Raw genomic sequence first — 23,671 nt, forward strand, 5'->3', positions numbered from 1 at the left:
GGAACTCGAACAGACAACTTGATTTTAAATTATTATATGGGATCAAAGAAAAAATAATAAATTAAAGAAAACATATTTGGGAAGATAATTTTGAAATTATCATTAGTAGATATGTACTAAAATATTTTATTTGATAGAAAAATAATGGTAATACTAGAAATAAAATAATATTTTAAAATGACATTCTCTTTCATTAAGTATTGTAAGTAATGCAAATAATAGATAAGATATTACTTCCATAAATAGGTATCTCCCAAAGAGGGTCACTATAATTGATTTTCAAAAGTAAATAACATCATTAGTTTTCTTTAATAAACAAAATCTTTCTTTTATTTTCTTTAGAAAAATATTTGTTATAGAATTATTTAAGAGGTCTCTTTCTAGAGACAAGATGGAGGATTTGCCAAAGAGTTTTTTAAACCTTTGGGTCAGCACTACCAAGGAGTTTATAAAAGTGTTTTAAGAGTCGTGAAAATAGATCTATAAGCTCTCAGTTTTTTGATAGTTTCTAGTGGTACTATACAGACTCTGTGAACAAGGCCGAACTCACATTCTTCACTTTCTGAGCTCCCTTCCTTGTAGCCCTCAACATCTGCTAACCTTGTCAAGGAGGAGATGAGTGGAGGGGTGGAGAATGTGAGAAATGGTAGAGGGTTGAATTGAGGTCAGAAAAGTTTAATGAAAAGGAGGAGGAGGAGAAGGAGGAATTACAATTACCATGAGCTCGACTAAACACTCCACCTTAAACATGTAGGACTCAGGTATGGGAATCAGCTTTAACAGTAACTAAGTTGAAATGATATCCCTTTCTATTTGTGAAGAATTGCTAAGTGTGAATTATCAAGTAAGAATAAGTGCCATACTATAACATTGTATTTTTTTTTCCTTAGATGCAATTGAACATCTTATGATAAATGATCCATTTTGCTCCCTAGAAAAGTGGCAAGAAGTGGCAAATATATGTTTACAGAATGGCTTTGTCCGATTATCTAATGATATTATGTCCATTCTTCGATCTCAGGCAGGAGTTACAGAAATTTCCGAAGAAGACGATACAGTCAACTTAATGCAACATGTTTTTTGGTAGTTCTCATTTTAACCAGTTGAGGGAGCTTGTACAGCATTTTATGTATGCTGCTTGGGCAAACTGATTTGGAATAACTAGTAAATAAATTTAGAGTGTGACGCTCTCAGAAATAAATCATGCTTCTTTTGTTATGATGACATTTAGATTTGTTTTTGAAACATTTATACCAATGTCTTTTTTTCCCCCATATGGTCATTTCTTGTACTGAATCTTGATAAAATCCAAGAATATAACTTTGTATAAAACTCAGTTTAGGCATTTTATCTAAGGGCGTAAGCTAATGTCTAGATAGCAAGATTAGCTTGTGATCCATTTGATAGCAAGAACTGAGGAAAGTGTGAATAGTGTCCTATCTGTTAGACTGATTCCCCAAATATCATGCTACAAACCTGACTTTTAACAAAAAAGGCAGGAGATCATTTTAAGGTTGGACTCACTGGTGAAAACATAAGAGTATGGTAATTTCTACTGCTGATTTAAAGATGTGCCCCATAGTTAATAGCAAACATTGGGCTTCTATTATAAAAGTTGGGAATCTTAGCATGTTCTTACCTAGAGAGAAGACCAGCTAAATTTTGCATGGAAGTAGACCAGGGATGCCTGTAGGCACAAAAAATATGTCATAAGTGGATAATTTCAAGTATCTGAATAAGTATTTAATTAAAAATGTAAGAGTTCTGTGTCATAGACAAGTGTGATATTCAAAATATTTAATGATCAGTATGGCATGGGCACTGATCAAACAGAACAGATGCCCAACTAATCAGAACAGCTTTCAGCCCTGATGCCACACCAACTAAATGTCAGCTTTGACAATGAAACATGGTAAAATGAGTTGCCGTTAGAATAAGAGTAAACAGCATACATTTTCCTCTGCTAAATTTAAATTGAATGTATATTTTTTATTTGGAATCAGAGAGCCTTATATTCAAGTTCTGGTCCTACATTTTACTCTTTGTATTATATGGGCAGTAATACCTCCCCTAAAGGTTTGTTGTGAGGAGTAGTGATATGTATGTGTAATGTACATATATAACATAACGGAGGAACTTAGTAAAAGATAACTGTTATTTTTATATAATAAGTCCCCAAAACACATATTACTCTACTTGATTTATACTCACTAAATCCCACGTAGCTATACATTTATATTTGATATAGTGACGTACATACCTTATTGCCTATATTAAGCTATCTGTCTACGCTAATATTAAGCGTACTTGGCTTACCTTAAAAATCCAGAAGAGTACTGGCCAAATTCTTAATTTTTCCATATATTGCTAAACACAGTAGTGGATAATTATAATTCAATTTTCTAAAATGTAGTATTTTTAAAAGTAATACATGTGTATGATTTAAAAAGCGATATAATAAGTAATAATAAGATGTATAATACGTAATAATATTTTGATGTCTGCTCTTCACATTAGCTGTGATTTTTGAGAAAAGATCAAGGAGGGGAAAGAGGATATTTCTGCAGCATTGATTCTTTATGTATAACAGTGACTTAAAACCTTTTTTTTCTTTAAAACTTGTAGGATTGATACAAAGCTATTATATGTCTGTTGACATAATTTAGGGAAAAAAAATGTGTCCATGAAAGCCAGGAGGAAAAAGTAGACACATAAATCCGGAAAAAGCTTGAAATAGCAGCTGTTGTTATTGTTACTGTTAATTTTGCTTTGGCTTTAAAATGTTTTTCTTCCACTCATTATTATTCCTTCTCTGTTAGCATTACCTTTGGCAGTTTTCCCAAGGAAAGTGAAACTTGTCAAGTGACTATAAATTAAAATGCCTGGTGGTGGAGTTGGGAGGAAGAGCAAGCATGTAAAGTCAAGTGGAGGAAGGAGAAAGTCGAGATGTGAGCTACCTAGGGCTTGGGAGTGGTGAGAACCTCCCTATAAGCTGCGCTGAAAGAGGTAAAACATGAGTTTCATGGCACAGGAGCCCACGTGGTAGACCAGCTCTTCCACCATCCAGCTTTGTGCCCTCTTCTTCATGCATATGTTTTGATGAGATAAGTCCTCTTGTCATTTACAATTAAAAAATTCAGTAATTCTGCAAAAACACATATGATTTCCCAGTGCTTTTTGGCCTTCTGCCTAGATTTTAAAACCAAGATTCTACATCAGCATTAACAATACATACTGAATTCTTGTTTTGTGTATGGTCTCTACTATTAAGATTACAACTTCAGTGTGAAGACACAGCGTATTTTTTTAAATAACTAACAATAATTGTTTAGTCCAATCTAATATCCTGTCCGTATTCAAATTTCACCGATTGCTTAAAAATGCCTTTTTATAGTTGAGTTGTTCTAATTAGGATCTAAACAAGGTTCATGTGTTCCATTTGGTGCTTGTGTCTCTAGATCGAGAGCGTACCCTTCCCCCACCCCTCTTTTTTTCCCCTATTGACTGGATTAGTTTTGTCATTACTGGGAATGTTCCATAACCTGAATTTGTCTGATTTCTTCCTTACGATCTTATTTAACTTGTTCTTCTATTTCCCATAATTTCTATAAATGGAATTTAGCTCTAAAGACTTGATTAAATTTAAGTTCAACCATGTTGCCTAGGATACTTCATAGGTGATGCTGAGTTCTTCACATTCCATCATATTATGATGCACTAAATGTTTAGTTATCTGATCTCATTGTTTTTTGAGATAAAGCCCCAAATCCTATGATGGCCTAAAAAACTCTGAGTAATCAGAATTCCAGCTGCCTCTTCAGACTTGTCTCCTACCATACTCCTCACTTTCTTTGAGCTAGACACTTGCCTTCTGTCTGTTTCTCTTATAAAGGGCTTCTTCTACCTGGAAGGCTCATCCCTTTCTTTTTACCTATAATTTCTTTTACTTTAGATTTTAACTTAGTTACAACTTCCTCAAGGAAACCTTTCATGACTTCTTTAATGATGCCAGTTTTCCCATTTGCAATAATAAAGTCTGTCCTTTCTTGCCGTTATGATTGTAGTCGGGGACAATACTTTATTTTTTATTTATTTTTTATTTTTTAAGTTAGTTTCAAGTATACAATACATTGGTTAGACATTTACATAATTTATAAGACGATTTCCCTAATCGCTCCTTCTCTCCTCTGGTTTTCCACCTAGCCATATATTACTGCTAACTGCATTCCCTATTCCGTGCTTCCCATCTAGGGATAATACTTTTTATTGGAGGGCAAGGACAGTACCTTTTGAGAGTATGGGAAATGGGGGAGAGTTACTGTATGAGTTTTCTTGGGCTGCTGAAACGAAGTACCAGAAACTGAGTGGCTTAACCAACAGAAATTTATTGTCTCACAGTTCTCGAGGCTAGAAGTTTGAGATGGAGGTGTTGGCAGGGCTGGTTACTTCGGAGGACTGTAAGGGAAGATCTGTTCCAGGCCTCAGTCTCTCTATCTTCTCTATGTTTCTTATGTCACCTTCCCTCTATATATGTGTTTGTCGAAATTACCTCTCAGAAGCACTAATCATACTGGATTAGGGCCCACCCTAATGACCGAATTTTAACTTGAATACCTCTGTAAAGACCCTATCTCCAAAGAAGGTCACATTTTGAGGTTCTAGGGGTTAGGGCTGCAACATGTGCATTTTGGGAGGACACGACTCAACTCATAGCAGTTGCCATTATATTACCAAAATCAAAGGCTACTGTATTTTCTCATTCAGAATACCCAGTTTACTGATGCCCTAGTAAGAGAAAGCAGGATTCTTTAGCTTGAAAGATAGAGCTATTATGTGTATTGCCAGTTCAGAATAGAGGCCATTTGATTTTTCATGCAGAGGAATTTGGAAAGTAGCAGAGATTTAATTTGTGCGTAGAAAGAGAAGATATATGCTCTGTAAGTAACTTTGAGATCTTTATTTCTCACACTAAAGAATGAACTTATCAGTATCCTTCCCCAACCGTATTGCCATAAGGATGGTAAAGAAGCCGTATTACACTTTTTAAAAAGGGACTACTTATATACATTTTGAAGATTTTCCTAAATGGATCCGTGTTTCTATTCAGTCAGCTCTTTAGTGGAAGTTCCGCTGTGGCTCTGGGGGGCTGCCATTTTCATGTTGCATTATCAAACTGCCTGCAAGAAGAATCACTACTAAGTGTTTTCAGTCCTCCACTGAGTGCAAGCTCCATGTGTGTTGACAGTTAAGGCCACTGAGGAGGCTTCTGTTATATTCTTTAATCTCGTTTTCTTGGGTCAGATCATACAATACTGTTATAAATATGGCCAGCTTTAGTTGGATACATGCTTAATTTAACATGAGTGTGTGTCACTCTCGAACTCTTTGAATGTACACAGATTGAGATGTCTAATAACAAATTTGTTATTAGACATCTCAATCTGTGTACATTCATTCGTTCCCTCTTAGAACTCTTTTTCTCACCACACACGTGCTCACACAATTTCAAAGTACAGAATCAATGTGAGGATGAACATTTTAAAAGCAGCCACCACCAATGCCGTATCAAAGATCTCTGCCAAGCTGCTTAAATATCTAGAAATTTATGGGCTGACTATCATGGGTTTTGAGATGCAGGCCTTGACCAACCCAAAGAGCAAGCAGTCTTGAGTATAAAGTCTGCATGCTCTTTTTCCAGCTTCTCTGGGATGAGCACTTACATTGACAAGTCCCTGAACACGACATTCAGAAACAGGTTTGTGCTGATACTAGGATCAATAATGAAGGTGGGAAAATGATTGGCAGAGAGACCCCAGTGGTTAGAGTTAAAATGGAAGCAAATACAGCATAAAGACCTCTCTTTGTTAGGGTTCACTAGAATATGGTTTGATTTGACCCAGCAGATGGCGGTAGAGATACCAGCAAGACCTTCACCTCTGCTTCAGCGAACTGAATTGTTTTTATGGGTAAGAAGTGAGGCTGCTCCTATTCTTGCTAGTCATAAATACAGCACTATTGGCAAGCTTGGATAATTTGAAGACCATTCTTTTTTCATAGTTTTTAAAATTGTGGTAAAACAGACATAAAATATAACATCTTAGTTATTTTTAAGTGTACGGTTTAGTGATATTAAATACATTCATAATGTGCTCTTATTACCAGCATCCATCACCATAACTTTTTATTTTGTAAAATTAGACTCTATACCCGTCAAAAAATAACTCCCCTTTCTCCCCTCTCCCCAGTCCCTGGCAACCACCATGCTACTTTCTGTCTTTATAATTTTGACTAAGTTCCTCATTTAAATGGACATAAGTATTTGACTTCATGCCTGGCTGGTTGTGGTGGGCACGACATAGTGCCCTTTCCTTCCTTTTCTTGGTCTTTGGCTGAAATACCATCTGAGACTGAAAGTGTTTGTCTCATAGATCTGCAATCAGTTCTTTTTCAGGGACAGTTTCTGTTGTTGTTGTTGTTGTTTTTTTTTTTCCTTAGAACGGGCTATACTTTCCTATTTCTTTATATGTCTTGTGATTTTTTTTTTTAAACTGGACATTTGAATCTAATAATGAGGTAACTCTGGAAATCAGATTCCCACCTTTACTTGCTGTTTTTTGTTTGTTTTGTTTTTTATTATTGTAGGCTGTCTCTGTGCTGGCTGAGGTGTAAACAAGGTCTTCTTGGCTTTTTTTCTGAGCCTGCACCTTTCCCTGGGTGTGTACGATGACTTTCTAATTTCCCTTGTATGTGGGGTTGTCTTTTTGAATGTCTTACTCTTTCATATCTGGCTCCCAAAAAAAGGAAAAAGAGAAAAATGAAAGGAGGGGGAAAAGAGTACTGGCCCTTTAAATGCCCTGGAAGTCACTACAGCTGAAAGGGGGAAAGGCTTGTAAAAATGGAGAGATGTGCGTCAGCAGTGGCCAACTGCCTCTTGGTTGTCATCTCTGAGATCAAGAGCAGCAGTCAGTGATCACAGCACAGATCCCCTATATTTGGAAAGCAGGGTCCTTTTTGCCCACCCTGGCTCCTGCAAGCTATGTGCAGGCTGCTCCAGGAATAGGTGCATGGCTGTCTGCTATGGGGCTGGGAGCATGGGACGGGTGGCTGTCACTATACGAAGAGCTAAAATTGACTGAAATTAATCGCAATTTACTGTCCAACCTTTCCCCTGGAAGTTGCAAGCCTTTGGTAGGCTCCAGAATTCCAAAATAGTTACGTCAGACAGATTCTGCCAGTTCAGTTGTTTTCTAGGTGGGAAGACAGAGTCCTGGTGCTTCCAGTTGCATCTTCTCAGAATCCTCCTTGGGGACCATGCTTGGGGATTCGTATTCTTAGGAAGACAGCCCTTTAAAGAAATAAAGTTACTCTACATTAAAATGTTTTAAAATTCTAGCACGTTTTCTCTTTTTGAGCTTTTCAGTTGAAGCAGGGATGAGGGAGGGGTGAGTTGGGGCCTGGGGATGAGGGCTTTGTTTTCTAGACATAGGGTTTCTTTTCAAGACATTTCAAAGGCCATATTGTAATAGGCTCCTGCCCATTATGCAGCGGTCCCACACTGTCGTATGCTTGAGCAGGCCCTTGTGGCTTGGCTGGCTTTTCTGTTTGTGCTATTCCAGGTTTGTACAGCACAGGCTGGCCACAAAGTTGCTGCTTATGCCATGATTTCACTTTGAAAAATGTAGGCCTGCCCAGTCTGTTTTTCCGAAAAGTAAGAAATGTATACCCCAAAATATCCCAGGCTGGTGAATTTACTGTCTGATTGTGCAGAGTCTGTTTTCTCAAAATCATTGAGATGATTTCAAAACCAGTTGAAGAGGGTACCTGGTTATTCTGCTTACACAGTATTCGATCCTTGATATAAAATGGGGAAATGAGATTATTACAAAGTTGAATGCAAGAAACATCTCTCCATACCTCTAAACAAGATCCAGATCGAGGAAGTAATTCTGAGAATTTCTTGACATTTTATGACTCAGCTTGCCTGCTCGCAGATCTCCACAAACACATCGCTTTTGAAGAGGGCTCATGAGCTAAGGTCAGGCTTGCTTTCACCTCACAGTTGGGGTTTCACTTGTCTTTGTTCCTCTGTTTCCATCAAAAACAAGACAATGAGTTTTGCCATTCAAGCAGCTTGTAATTTCTCCAGGCCTGTTAAGTGTCAAGAGGAGAAAAAACAATGCCTGAATCTTCTGCAGAGGTGAATACATTTAGGAGGACGTGGAATTATTTGTAAGTCAGGGTTTCTCAATCTCAGCGTTATCGACATTTCGATTCTTTGTTGTGTGAGGCCCTCCCTCTGCACTGTAGGATGTTCAGGGTGTTTAGTGGCATTCTGGCCTCTATCCACTAGATGCCAGTAGCAGTCCCTGTTCCCTCCCCAACCAGTAATGACTAGCAGAAAGGTCTCCAGGCCTTGCCAAAGGGTTGAAAACCACTGGGGTAGGTTTTCCTAATGAGTATAAAAACTCTACCAATCCACAAGCAAACATAATAATTACTGAGTGGCTCTTCCGCAAAAAAGATCAAAGATAGCAAAATAAGTGAACGTACCTCCTTTATTTCTTTCTCCTACATAAATCTTTGTTTACCATGCAGATCCAGAAAGCATCCTGAGGTAAGTTCCAGGAAACAAAATAGGGCTTACCTTACTTTTAGTTCAAAGCTGAGAAATCTGAATATTTCAAGATTCTTGGTAAGGAAGAAGTAACTAATGTGCTCAGATTTGTCTCTTAGGCAGAAGCACATAACCCCCAAACATGAGCTGCCTGCCTCTGGCCAAGTTCTGCAGAGTCACCCTCTCTCAGCTGTTCTCTGGGCGCACAGCGGCCTTCTCTGTCCCTAGGAACCATGCAGCCTCTCGTTTAATGTTTCTTCTTCTCACCTCTCGATCCCTTTCTACCTCTTCAATTAGAAGTCCTGTTAGGGTTTCCAGGCTGTGATAATACATGCTTTGAAGAGTGGAAACCAAGGCCAGTGCCCTTGCTGTCTCATAGAGGCGATTTGTTATTGTACTGGCGTGCCATTTGCCACACAGGATGATAAAGTTGGCTCTAAGATGTAAGAAATTCGCCTAGGTTGACCAACACTCAAACCAACGTTTGAAAGAGGTTCTTTTGTGGCCTTTCTGAAAGCCACGGAGATGGCGATGAGATGGAAAGCACGCCTTTTTGCAGAAAAACTAGTCAGTTATTCACCTTGAAGAAAACTTTGAAGATGCATCATAAAGAGTTCCTAAATACAGACGCTTATAAATATTTTTTAACTTTGCCTAAGATAACGAAAAGAAATTAATACAGGGTGTGCGCAATTTATATTCATTGCAGAGGAACATTCTGATAGTTAAGGTTTGTCAACTTTACAAGGAGTGCCAGTACCAAAGGTAGTTTTAGAATCTTGTTTAAAGGTCTTTAAGAATTGCCTGAACTTGTTTCTGGCAGGCTGGCTCAGGTAGCGCGTGGTCCTGCAAAGGAAGCAATAGCTTTTTCAGCCTCACTACTCTGGTACTTGGATGGTTCAGCACACAAGTTGTGGTTGGCAGTAAGGTGACAACCTGTCACCTAGACAGAGTTTAACTTCTTGCTTCTTTCACAAATGTGAGTTACTTGACCAGATTCAACAAATGAAGATTTTCTCCATCTTTCAGAGGGACTCTGTGTATTTACTCAGATAAGCAGTGTTGACATTTGTGTTCCTTCAAATGACTCTCTGATGGAGATTTGTGTGCAGGGAGAGCTCTTGGTGTCAGCATGGTGGAGGGGAGGGGAAGAGAGCAGGATTGGGCAAGAGAAGTTAAACTCTGAAGCAATTCCAAAGAAGAATTCAGTTGACCACATCTGAAGCTGGGATGGACTCTCTGAAGGGTCCCCAGCAGGGGCAGAGGACTCATCCTGTGGATGAGTCACTTGGTGGGGGCTGCCCCCTAAAGAAGGCATGACCTTGGGCAAGGCATCTTCCTTTAGCCCAGGTGCTCCCCCAAAGAGGCTGACAGCTGAGGGTTTTCCAGCAGCATTCCCACCATGTGAGGCAATACACCCTTCTTTCAGGAAAGGGGATATGGGATGGGGTGCATCGCTGTCCACCACAAGCAGCTTTCCCTGTCTTCTACTCACATCTGAGACGTGCCTTTACCCTTTACTCATTTATACCAGAAGCATTTTTCCTCTTTCAGGAACATATTTCCTGTACCCTCATTCCCATTCGGCCCTTGGCATCCTGGTACATGGAGTAAATGCAGAGTCAGAGATTCTGTTTGTTCTGAAATGTATTCTTTTCTTCTTTCCTCCTTCTCCCTCTTCCTCACTTCCCTCCCTCAGCTCTCATCAGGCAAATTCACCTGCTTCCAATTTGAGCTGCATGACAGCCAGCCTAGATGGCAAACTAAATGTCAGCCGATTTCTTCCTCTCTGGAGTTTTTCCATTATTCCCTTGGTGGCCACATACTCCCCCTCTGTCTCTGCCAATACCTTGAGCATGAATTCTCAGGGCAGTAGTGCAGCCGACAGAATGCTGGACTGGAGCCTGGGTTAGCTCAGCCACTACTTGTGAGACTTTGATCAAGGTCTGTTTTCTCGATTAGCTCTCTAAAGTGAGGAGAGGTCATTGGACTTTGTGATCCCCAGTATCTCTTCTAACTCCAACATTCAATGACTTTGATTTGAAGGATTTATACAAAAGGAAATGGGAACAAAAAGTGATGCCAGATTCCCTATTTAGTCTTTGCTTGCTGTCTCATCTCACTCACTTAGAATACTGGAGCCCCCTTTCCCAAATAAACGCAAGATGTAGGATTAGCTGAAATGTTTGGAAAGGGACTGAAGGTTTAGAAACCCCAGGACATTGTGGAAACCAGTGTGAATTTAAATCAGAAAGTTCTTAGCAGCCCATCTTGCAGCTGCACTTAGCCTCTGTTGGGGAGGCTCTCCTGTGCTGTAGGTGAAGGTGAAGGTGAATCAGAACTTGTGTTGAGCTGTATTTGAAATGCTCAGAGAAGTTCACTGCAGCAAGAGAGGTTTCCTGCTGGTTTCATTCTGCTGGCCTCCCTCCCCATTTCTTAATCTAAATGGATTTAGCGATCACTGTTGGTATTTTCTGTAGCAGCTGTCTTTTGTTTGTTTTTTACATGAGACTGGGCCAGGGTAAATGTTGGCCCTTGAAAGGAACTCAGGCTCAGGGAGACCTGGTAAAGACCCTTCAAACTGTCCTTTCTTTCCCAGGCTGGTTGTCTTATCAGGTAATGACAGGCTGTGATAAATAAGTTGCATAGAGTAAATATAGCACAAAGAGTGGAAGCAGGAAAGTAGAGGCTCGTGGAAAATTGAACCCAGCTGTTCAGAGCGCAGAGCTGAGCTTATTTGTATAGTAACTCAGGTGTGGTTACTTATTTATGAAGCACATTTCTTCTGAGGTGTGGAAAATAGGCTAGCTGTGAACCAGATCCTTGCCCTAGAATGCTTGTGGAAGCAGGACCCAGTGGGACCCCCATCCCCCAGGTACTCCTGTTAATTCTCTGAGCTTTTTCTTGTCTTCTCTTCTTGCTTCCCTGTGAGGTCCTGGAGGGCAGGGGCAGTGTTTGGTCACCCCTGTTTCCCTGTGACCAGCATCCTACTTAGCACATGACAGGCCTTCAGTGAATAAATGTGCAATGAGCGGCACTTGGCAGTGAAGCTTGCAGCTACCTGGCAGTTGGAGGGAGGTAAATACAAAAGAGGAGAGGCTTTGAATTCCCAAACTACATACCCATTCTGAAGCAAAGGAGGAAGTGAAGTTAGAGTCTGGGGGATAGAAAGAACACCATTTGAAGAAGGGGTCACTGGACCTACTGTGGGAGAAAATCTCAAACAAACTTGACCTTCCAAGTGAATGGTGTGACTCCTCCAGAAGAAAAATAAAACAAAACCCAAACAACCTCCCCCCACCAAACAAACAAACAAAACACACACACACACACAAAAACACAAAAAAACAAAAAGCAAACAAACCAAAAATAATGCCCCCATCTACCTCTGACAGCCATTTCTCCAGACACTTAGTGTGCCCTAGTTACACAGCAGAAAGAACAAAGAAGTGATTTAAGCATCTTGAAATTGAAATAGCTATTGCCAAACACCAAAGGATCAGCAGAATCATTAGATTCCAGAAAATGCAGAACCTCTGAGGCCTCTGTATTCTTCCACCCTGATGTCAGATTGCTGGCAGCCCACACTGAGCTGCTTTGTAAGAATGTGCAGCTAGGCCACTGCCTCTAGGAAGATGAAGGGAGGAGGGAAGGTCAAGCTCGCCTTGCTTGGCATTTGGAAGTTCTGCATTGAAGAAAGGTTGACCAGCGCTGGAAGTTTCTCAGCTTCCAGTGATGGATGAGCACAAGGCGGGGCCTTTCAGCTGATTAGATACAGATGTGTGTGTTTCTGCTTATCAGTTAGGAGCCTGACAAGAAGACAGAATGTATCCCAGGTGGTTCAAATAAAAAGACTTAAGTAACACAAAGAGATGCAGGCAGGATTAAGGGAACAAATGTGGAATGTTGAGGTGCCCAGAGGCTTCTTGTGTCAGTGGGGAGCCATTACCTCCCTAGGGCTAAAGGGCAAAGAGAAGAAAGACATCTCTGTGCCTGAACCAGTGGGCCCCAGAGGGACAGCTTCCAGAGACAGGGCACCAAAGCAAGAGGAAGTGGGGAAAAAAAATCCCCTGCCCGTTTTTCTTGCTTGGTGCCTCCCGTTGGCCAAACCGGAAGCCAGCAGCAAAGGTGCCCTGATTGGTGCCTTCCTCAGAGGGTTAGTCTCTGGACCTGAGAACACAAGGAGGTGAGTCAAATGGAGAATAATAAGCACCCTAACAACTAACCTGATTATCATATACCACATATATTTTTAAATATAGCTTCTTATGTGTTACCTCATTTAATCCTTGAAATTACTCTAAAGCAGGCTGAGCCAGGGGCTCTTCACAATACCAGAGGTGATGGCCATAGCGCACACTCACGCCTGATGGCACGGTCAGGCTGGTAAGCCGAGAAGATGGGAAGTGTGCTGAAACCCACTGCCACGAGCTTGAGGCCAAGGGCGTTCTTAACATCAGCTATAAGGGAAGTCACTGGAACAATAACTGTGGCATGTAATCTGCTTTCTTCAGCCTTTGTAGTTTCCCCATGTGTGTGCTTTTTATCACTAGTAGAAAGGTGTCTTCTGGTCAACAGGCAGTCTCAAGGGAGAGAATCCTGTGGGATGCTGTGGGCAGTGATTATGCTAAGCAGGCTGGTTCCCTGTGCTATCATTGAGGGAGGAAGGGAAGCAGAAAGGCCAGCAGCCAGACAGTCCTGAGGAGTGGGTGTGGCTCAGGATGGGGGTGCACTTGGCCTATGCTCTGTGTCTCTAGCTCCTAGGAGGTATGACTCTCCACCTGGTTGTTCAGCTTCCCTATCTGAGGGGTGTGGTGGGAGCTGTGCTCCCTGGCTTATGTGCAAGTTGCCGTGAGTGACCTTCCAGCCGCTCAGGGCAGCAGGCAGCAGACACTGACATTGGGTCTACCATGTTGTAAGCTAATCTAGGCAAGGGCAGCTATTTGATCTGTAGGGCAAGGTCTTATCGCCAAATAAATATTTTATCATTCGGGGAACCAGTGAGCAGAGGCATGGACAGGGCTTCAGTGCATGCCTGAGTCCACTGCTCCCTCTCAGATGTCCAGTTCCCAGGGAAGGGGGAAGAGGAGGGCCTGTGACTGAGCCATCAGAGGATGTGGGAGAGGGGTTCCTCTCACATGACTTCCACTGATGTGCTGAGTCAATCGGCTAGATCACCTCTCTGTACTTCAGTTTTCTCTTCTACAAAATGGAAATGATTTCCCAGCCCAGCTCTAGTACCCTTCCTTGTTGCAAGGGTCAAATTCAGTAACACATGAAAGTATTTTGGAAGGCAGAAAATGATATACCAAATGTTCCAATTATTAATAACAATCGTGTTTTTTTAGAAAATGTGCCTCAAGAGGCCTACTGCATACTTGAGCTGCTTTTATTCGTTCATTCATTAAGTTAGCAGATATTTATTGAGCACCTGCCATGTACCAGGGGCTTATTTTCTGCTTTATGGGTTAACGGGGTTCTTTGTATATTCTCCATTCACCAGTCCCGCCCTTTAGAGGTTTTATTTTAACCTTTGTTCTCTAGGGTTGATGGGGAGCATAAAAGGCAGTCAGATGCTTGTTGGAATTGACGAGGAATAACTGGCTGGAATGAGATTTGCCCCTACTCATTACCTCTGGGCTTACTGACGTTCTGCCTTTTTGCCTAAGAAGTTGCAGACTGTGTCTGGGTAGGGAGCTGCGTGACCCTGCAGGGCGCCGTGGCACCCTCACCTGCAAGTTCATATCAGGTTGCACCTTAATTTCATCAGCTGTGGGCTCAGCAGAAAAGAAACTCCCATTCTGTGAGCTGGAAAAAGGGGGAAGAGAGGCAGGTGTGAGGGCTGCAGCTCAGGTAGAGTGCTATCAGCAGGGCTGCATGCAGCAGAGAGAACAACTCACATCCAGTGGAACCTCTGCTTCCCCATGGCTGGGGAGGGCAGGTCCCAGCATGGAGAAAGGCACAAATGCCTGCTGTGAGTTGTCAAATACTGGGACGTCCTCTTAGAACGTTAGCCTCAGAGCAAGAAGCACAGGAGCAGTGGGGCTCTCACGTTGGGGGAGAGGACAGTCAGGATCCCTGGCCTGTCCTGAAGGCCAGCCCTGCTGAGCTGGTCCTAGATAAACCACACGCTGCCCCCAAGTCCTGGATCCATCGCTTCAGTGTGTAATATTTTCTTTTTTCCTTCCTTTAGTTAATGAGTCAGCTCTCCTACAGCATTCATTTTCTAGTGGGACATATTGGTGGGCACCAGCCCTGGTCAGAAGAAAACTCTGCAAAACTAAATAAGCACAAAATGGTGTCCTTGCTGAAATAGGAAAAGATGTGGGACAAGGGCTTGGGAATTTGGTGTTCCTTGGTACTTCTAAAATAGTCCCCTAAGGCAGCGGTCCCCAACCTTTTTGGCACCAGGGACCGGGGCTCCTATGAGAATCTAATGCCTGACGATCTGAGATGGAGCTGAGGCGGTGATGCTAGTGCTGGGGAGCGGCTGCAAATACAGTGAAGCTGCACCAATTACTCCCTAGCCGCTCACCTCCTGCTGTGCGGACCGGTTCCTGACAGGCCATGGACTGGTACCGGTCTGCAGCCCTGATGCAAAGATCCCAGGGAAGAGAGTGCTGGTAGGACAGCAGACAGAAGCCCTTGCATTTAGCCACCCCACCACCTCCAGTTACCAGTGGAATCAGCAGAGTCTTAAATAGTTGGTAGTAGGCAGCGTCTGCCAGGAATTTGTGCTTCCGCATCTCTCACCTTCTATTTCTTATTACCCCCCAAACAAACATCTTTAAGCAAGTCTAGCCTCCTTATTTGCCTCATCGACCTGCAGGCAGGCCCAGAGGCTGAGTAGGAGCCCTGTCCAGTGGTGAAGGTGATGAGAACATAACAGTCTTCTCCTTGTCACTATCATTAGTTAAGAGAGGCCATAATGATGATGGTTGACAGCCCCTCAGGGATTTTATCTTATTTTAGCTTCTCTTTGCAGAGGTGCTTCAGGACTTTATAAAATCTCCACCTCTGAGCGCTGGTGATTTGTCTTTCATTGTTTCTCAGACCCAGGATACTATTTTGGTTTAGAAAGTTCACTTATTTGTGCTGCAGCGGGTGGCGGCTGCCAGATTCTTGGAGGAGTGATCTACTGGTTGGCTATTTTCATAGGCACTGCATTGGTTCAGTATTGATTTTTAGATTGCTCCCTGCAATCAGACTGCATTATGCTGAACTGGCCCAGGGCCTGTGCAGAGATTTTAACTTGAAATGGTTCCTTCTCTGGAAGCTGCTGGCTCTGTCTCCTTTGGCTGCCCCACCAAGTGTGCTGGGGCCCCCAGCTTGTCACCGACAGCCTTCTTACTATTGAGTTTGAAAAAGTCTGAGAAGAGAGAGTGTCAACACATAATTTGCAGGCACGGCACTTTGGCTTCAGCTGGTGAGGTTGCTACAGTCTTGGAATGAATGGTGGGAGGGGCCCAGCCAAGGAAAGTTCTTAAAGATAACACGTTCGCATCAGAAATCTGCAGAGTAAGACTTTGAAAACATTCCACGAGAAGACATATACTCTATTTGGAAATAAAAATAAGGGTTAGTAGCCAAATTTTCCTTAGCAAAATTAGCACCTCATGCATGCTATTAGGAGCATTAGATGGAAACTAAGATGATTAAGTTAAAGGAGTCACACCTGGAGTCTGTCTTGCCTCCCACCACACTGTCCCAAAATGCTGTGTGAATCTCCTCATGAGGGAACTTGTACCCTCCCCTCCCCGTGCGATTTGTGCTGGCACTCTTGAGAAACTTGGATTTGTAAAAGTCTTGGAAGAGTGTTGCGTATGTAGTCAATGCTATGTAAGTGCTTGAGAAATAAAATATATGGCAGAATTGAAGGCCAGAAATGGGACTGAAGGAGCTACAGATAGGAATCTGCAGCTGGGGTAGAGAGAAATATATTTAGATTTAGGGAAGGTTGTAATTGATGACTCAGAACAAGGTCAATGAGGGGCTGAGGCTGCAGGAGAATTCAGAATTCCTGCCAGGAGGAAGGGAATCATCAAATGCCTTTTAGTCGAGTGCCCACTCTGTATTAGGTGCTTTGCATACATTCTCATATTTAATCACCGCGGAATCCTATGACATAGGTGTTGCTGTTTTTTAAAGATGAAGAAATTGCCCAGAGTCACACAGCAACTGCAGGAGCCACATCTTAGGAGAAATAGGAGTAGAGGATGGATTTGGGCCTGTTCTCCTCTAGAGGCTTTGTTGGGAGGAGGGGCAGCATACCCTCAGACATCCTCCCCACCCCCATGTGCTCAGGGCCAGGTGTGGAAAGCAGCGTCTCAGCCCCAGAGAGGGGGAAGGGAAGCCAGACCACAGTGGCCTGGCTCTAGCATGAGCTCAGAGGGGTTGAGTCACCCCCTCCCTGAAGCCCTCAAGCCTCCATGGTGGGGACACGAGTTCTCTACAGCTGCCCTAACTTCTCACTCTTCCTTTCTCTAGGGACTTTTTGGCCTGAGGCCCAGACTCTGCTGATAGAGAACTGACAGATTTCCTAAAATAGGAAGCTGTGTCACCCACCCATTATCTCCCTTTGGCTGAGCTAGGTGGGGCCTCCTTAGTAGAAATCTCTCTTTATAGACTTGTTTTACTAAGAGGCTTTGGCATAAAAAAGTATGGTTGAACGAATGCCTTTGGTTCGAGGGCCAGTTTACAGACATCAAAAGTCTGTTGAGCCCTGCGGGGTTAACTGGAGAAACAGGGCAGGTTGGGGGTTAGACAGAAGTCTTTGCTCTCACTTCCTGTTTAAAAGAGATGAAAGAAGCCCTTGAGACCTCATTGACTACCCAGCTGAGTTCCTTTCCTTCCTGCAGAGGCCCAAGACCCGAGGGACAGTGCAGAGAGCTGTAAGCTTGGCATAAGAACAGCCAAATTCAAGTTCTGGTTATGTTATTCTGATTAGAAGACCTAGAACAAATCTTTTTAGAACTTGGTTTTTCGTCTATGTAATGGATATAACAGTCTATGTCCTGCCTACCCATAGGGTTGTAGTTCAGGTCAGCGGGGTTGGGGAGCAGATTGGAAGGGGGGCCTCTGTGTCCATCAAGCACTAGGTCACCACCGTCAGTCCACTCCAGCTAATAAGAGACAAGCTTTTGTTCGCTCAGAGATAACAGCATGTCCTAGAACAGGAAAGGCGAGCCTTGGTCCACCTGTCCACTCAGAGCTGCTTCTCTGTAGCTGTGACTAGATCAGCCTCTCTGGTCCTGCCTCTCTTCCACATCGATTATAAAAATAACCACATACTGCCTCTGTTTTGCTGTTTGGATTTTGCTTGGCTACTTCATTTCCCCTGTCATGTGGGTTTTTTTTTTTTTTTTTCCTCCTGCACTCAGTTGATCTGAAATCAAATTTCACCCAATGGAGCAGAATTTCTCATTCTTTTGTTTATGAGGAGTGTAGGTTTTGTTTTTTAATCTCGTTTTGTTTTTACGGCTCAGGCTTCCCCTGGTATACTTAGCTTTCCAACAATTCATATGATTAGGTAGAGGGGCCATTGAACAGTGTGATAGTAACTTTCTTTTCCCTGAGTGTGATTCTGCCTTGAAAAATAGTAAGAGAGAAGGTAAGACAGACCTAATTCCAAGACCAAGTCATGCTTATCCATACTTGGCAAGACTCAGAGGAGACCATCAACATGGACCTGGTGTTAGGCTGGCCCTTCCCCTTTGCTGATGGTTATGTGACGACTCATGAGGGCACAGTTTCCCCCACCCCTACAGGCAGAGGCCTTGGGAATGCTTTCTGGAGGGGACTCTTCTCTCCTCTTGGCATGGTTGGCTTTGGGTCTTTTGGGTGGGAGCGGAGGAAGAGATAACTATAGGAAACTAGGACGGCTGAACCCACGGTGGGGTCCCAGCCACCCTCACCTAGCTGGAAGCAGAGTCTCATCCAGAGGCCCTGTGAACAGTACGGTGACACCCTATGTGTCCTCCTTGGGGGCTGGAACCAGTGCCCATTCCTCAGTGGCAGATATAAATAAAGAGCAGATAAAATCGTGGTGCTGGAGGAACTCAAGACCTACCAGAGAGGTTAAAGCACTCCCAAAGCATGAGGATGGCAGTTTACCTGGGCTCGTTTTGGCCTTCTAAACTGGCAGAGGGGAGTGGACTAACAATCTGCTTGTCTCCCTTTCCTCCTTTTTTCTTTCTTTCCTCCTTTCCAATGGAAAACCTGCTGTTTGCATAACACTGTGCTAGGTTCTGGGTAGGGATGGTTGTGTTGTAATAAGGGATTCGAGAGTTCCTATGTGAGAGTGTCAGTGCGAGTGGTGGGAACACTACCTTAAGGACCGGAGCTATCCCGCCTCTAAGGCCAGGACTTGGACTTTCTGTATCAGCGTTAGGGCAAATGAGCCTTGTCCAAGGGCGTCATTCTAGACTGACTGCATTCTAACCTCAACTTCTGCACCTGTTCTGCTTTGCTCCTGCCTTTGAGTCTAAGTCATTCACATAGCTGCCACCCCCGTGCGGGTGTCTTTCATTTGTTATCCCCTGACATCGCCCCTGAGGCAAAGCTTTGGTACTGGATCTTCATTCGCACCTTGGTCAGATTACTGGTTTTGGTTCCGGCAGGTTGCTTTAGCCCAGATGGAGCATATAGGACTTCAGATTACTTGAGGAGGCAGGAGCTAGACACAAACTAATTGTTAAAACCACAGCACATTAATTGCCAAGAGAACAGTGTTCTGTAAGATCTCAGATAGCTCAATTTGGGCCTGAGGGACAGTCAATATTTGTATAAATGGAAAGGAGCAGGGAGTGCATTCTTGTCAGTCGGCAAGGCTTCAGCAAGGGCTCAGAGATGGAAGCGTGCCTGAGGAGTTCAGGGAGCAATGAATAGATGGGTTTGCTAAAAATATTTACTGAGCACTTCCCACGTGCATGGCCCATGGAAGCTACAAAGAAAACGTAACCAGTGATCTTTGTCTCCAAGGATTCTGTAAGGCTCTGACTCTGAAAGGCCGCCACCAGAACAGCAAGACCTGAAGGAAGTCCAAGGAATAAAGCTGGAATAAGAATTGAGAGTGCAGGAAAGTGTCAGCTCTTCCAGCAGAGATACAGATGACTAAAAATGTGTGCTCAGGACATAATCTTAGTAAAGCTGCAGATTACATTTAAAGCAAACATTTACAAAGAGGATTGGTATGAGGAATGTGCAGGGAGGGAGAGGGAGCGGTTATGCGTTGCAGAGCTTCTGAATTGCTGCAGTAGAATTAGCCAGCAAAAGAGGAGAGAAATTGGGGCCAAGCACAAATGTGTTTATAGCAATCTCTGCGGCCAGGGGCTGATGCTCCTGACATTTACGTTGCTGTCGTTTTGCTGACTGGGGCAGCTTAGTCTTACAGGTTCAGGGAGACTTAGAACTCTTCGGCTTTTTGAACTTGTCACAAGCGATTGCTTTGGTTTCCTCTCCCTGAGTAGAGAGGAATGCCTGTGGACCCTGAAATAGAATAACAGTTGGTGGAGCTCTGTGGGGAAAAAGTACTAATGAGATAGATGATTCTGGTCCTTGAAGTTGCTCTTCTGAGCATGTCCCAAGCATAGCTATAGTCTAATGGTTTCTCTAAAGAAACTCAATTTGAATTTGCATTTATAAAAGCTTGTATATCATTCCTTAAGGGACAATGAAAAAGTAGCAAGACATGAAATAAGAGCATAGGAGTGCTGATAAAATGAATATTCATTTATTCATCCAAAAGATATTTTTGTCCCTATTATGTTCAAGACACTCTGCTAGGCACAAAACCAAGTGCCTGTTTATTAAAGCCTGACTTGTACTATCCTCCTAAGTGGACAAGATCAGGACACTATCCAACTAAATGAACAAGGACTTCCAGGCTCTAATCCTTCCAGTGGAAACATGAACTGTCCACCTAATAGGAAGGACGTGGAGAGAAGGGAATTCTCCAGGAGTCTCTGGTAGCCATTTGGCCACAGGCTTCAGCTTCATCCCCCTAGGACTTTGTGAGGCTACCAAGTGTCAGAAGAAAAGGCAAGGTGTATGCAGGAGCCATTAGACCAAGAATGCTGGCAGAGTAAACTAATGAGGTGGGAAACAAAACCCAGCATGGAGTCCTGCAAACTAGTGGAAACCAGCTCGCCTCTGATGAAGCAGATTCCTTTCACACAACAAGCAAGACACTCTGCCTGTTCTCACCTCAGGCTCTGCAAACCTAGTCTGGATCAGCCTCCTGGGTAGGAAGCTGTGTACCAAAGACTAGGCAGTGGGGTACAAGGACCAGGATCTGAGGGATGGGCAGATGCCTGGAGCGGACATGCTTTCCTGTAGGTCAACGTGGGCTGTTGGTCGAGTCCAGAAGGCTGTAGAGAGGAAGGCGTGCTGTTGGGTTCCGTCTGTTTGTGCTCCTGCTCACTCCTTTGATACACAACCAAGTGAGGAGAGGTTGACATAGGGTCGTGTCAGAGCCTGTGCTGTTGGCGACAGCTCTGGGCTTCTGCAGGTCATCTTTCTGGTTGCCAAAAACATAGGGATCTCCATTGTAGGACTCATATGTATTTTTTTTTTTAATTGAGATTTCTACCTATATTAATCATTTGATAGAATGGTTTGAGTCCAGAAAGAGTAGAGACTGTAAAGCCGCTGGGTTTATTTTAGGGTGGTGTCTCTGACTCACTCAGAGAATGGGTGATCTTTTGTACCTCAGTTTCTCCTACCCATGAAAACAGGATGAAACTTGCCTGCTGCTGATCACAAGCCTGTGGGAAACTTACTATAAGGGAATACAGAATGTTTACATATTCTTACTACCGTTGAGGGAGGCAAGATTTTGGCCTGGTGAACATTTTCTGTGGGGGAGCTACGTGGTAGTTTGAGAAATCTTTCTTTATAAGTGAAGCCCATTTCATTGTGCCAATATCTATCTCTTTTCTTTCTACTTCCTTTTTAATCATTCCTGCCTAGTAATGAACATTACTATTACTTACTAATAAATGATAACTTATTAGTAGCTAATAATAATAGTTATTGTTTATTGAGCAACTCCTACTGCCACTCTGCTAGATATTATATTATCTTGACATTTTAAAACAGATATGAAAGCTAGGTATTATTGGTCGCCCCTTATACTTATGGAAATAGGTTCAGAGAGCTTCATGGGAAGGGGATAGACAACCCTGCCAATAAGTGGTAGGTAGAGTCAGGATTGTGACTCAGCCACCCTGCTCCAAAGCCATACCTTTTCCACTTGACCCACCAGCTCCTGGCCACTCTTCTCAGATTTCTGAAGGCAGATGAGTGGACCCTGCCCAGAGAAGGCAGCTCCTAGCAGAAAAGGGGACTGCAGAGTGCTTGGTGCTGAGCGTGGTGCTGGCAGTGCCAACACTCAACCCAAGGATGTGTGCTTAAGCTGGCTGTTGTGGGCACAACATACCTTTCTTTCCTTGGCCGTTGGCTGAGATGCCATCTGAGACCGAACCCACTCTTTTTTCTATGGAAGACTGCATATTTCTGGTTCTCAGCTCTGCGGAGGACAACAAAGCTCAGAAAAGGAAAAAATTTGTCTGTGGCAGACTCATCACACACCCAGGTCCCTCTCCCTTCTTGCACTGTGGGGATGCAGCAAGTCCCCTCATCCCCACCTGACCACTTCTTCAGAGGGATAAATGCAGGCGTCTCAAGGGGCACTGGCGATTGGGCCTCTGTCTGGTTGCTTCCAGAAAGCCCAGTTTCCTGGCAACAGCGCTTATCTGGAAGCTGTTAAATTTACCGTGGTTCATTTTATTGCATGCACACTTTGCCTTTTAGCATGCTTTCACACAATGGGTGTGGTGGGTGAGGAGTTGAAACCTGTCTTAATGGTGCACTGAAGCTGGCTTCAGGAAAGTTATTACTTGCTCACTGAGAGCAGCTTTCAAAACAGTTTCTATGGCTCTCAGCATAGCCAGGCTTGCATTGTCATACATCTGCTCCATTTGGAAATGTAAGCATTTGGCTCTGGCAAATGGTGCCCTGACACATCGTTCTGGTGTTTGATGTCCTCTAAATGTCATTGCCTAGCGATCAGTATTGATTTTGGTAGCTCTTTCAGAGGCTGGGCTGTCAGCAACTCCTTTGGGAGGATCATAGCCTTTGATACCTGGAGCATAGCTGCTGGTTTCATTGATACATTGCCAGAAACAGCCTATCACTAGCTTTTCAGAGGAGTTTTGTATACAATGTCTAGAATACTTGTGAAATTTCTGTACTATGTAATCACCGTCAATATTGTATATGTGATACTGTTTTTTCTTTTTCTCATTTGTGGTAATCACCACCTTGATAGTTGTTTAGGTAAGCATGCACAATAAAGTTTAGAACCAGTTCGTGTATAGAGTAACATTCTTTTTTTCCCAACCTTCTAGCCTTCTCAGGGAACGGTGTATTTTAAATAGCATATTCTTTTCTAGTATTTAAAATTTACCTCTGAAGTAAAAAAAACTTAAAGATTTAAAACTTTTGTCATATAGTTTTGGTTTCTTGAATACTACATATTAAATATTTTTATTTTAATGACTTGGGGCAGTCAATCCCAGAATTGCACAATCTTGCTGTAACTCAATGGTACTCTCCCAAGGCAACTCAGATATGTGGGGTGGCCCTTTGTCTCCCAGACAGGTATACTATTGTGTGCTTTTATGCCCCTGGACCTTTAGCATTCTCCACTTTCATTGCTCCCTGCTGCCACACATGCGGTTACTTCTAAGCCACAGCCTGGTTTCTCACACAGTAGGAGAAATGACTCGGAAATAGTTCTTCTTTCCTGCAGAAGTGCAGCCCATGGATTGCTCAGAGGTCCTCTTCGTTTATTCCAGAATTTACAGTTTTGCTGTAGATGTGGGGGCAGGAGGAAGACGGAGTCTCCAGTTCTCCAAGATGTTACTGGAATCGACACTGTGCAGAGCAGCCACTTGGAAAAACACATTTCAGCCTGTATGAGGACCTTACAGCTTAGAGATTCATCGTATGTGTGATAAGGCTAGTGTCTTTTATTTCTTGGCCTGCCTTCGACAG

At 43.1% G+C, this 23,671-nt stretch overlaps 1 protein-coding gene across 3 annotated transcripts in view; it reads left to right on the forward strand.

Annotated features, from left to right (window-relative positions):
* The window catches only part of CLHC1 (clathrin heavy chain linker domain containing 1), a 46,126-nt gene that overhangs the window by 14,743 nt on the left and 7,712 nt on the right, over positions 1–23,671 (forward strand). The window contains exon 9 of one of the 3 annotated variants that reach the window (XR_003045636.1): positions 2,820–3,006. Coding sequence is in view for 2 of the 3 variants with exons in the window: in XM_025045120.1 (XP_024900888.1) it covers positions 891–1,087 (197 nt within the window). In the remaining variant the exon portion in view is untranslated. Of the gene's footprint in view, positions 1–890; positions 1,225–2,819; positions 3,036–23,671 lie in introns of those variants that run through there. The other 2 variants (XM_025045121.1, XM_025045120.1) reach the window with 2 other exon arrangements.

The sequence above is a fragment of the Pteropus alecto genome, unplaced genomic scaffold (genome assembly GCF_000325575.1).
Source record: "Pteropus alecto unplaced genomic scaffold, ASM32557v1 scaffold131, whole genome shotgun sequence".
NCBI lineage: Eukaryota > Metazoa > Chordata > Mammalia > Chiroptera > Pteropodidae > Pteropus > Pteropus alecto.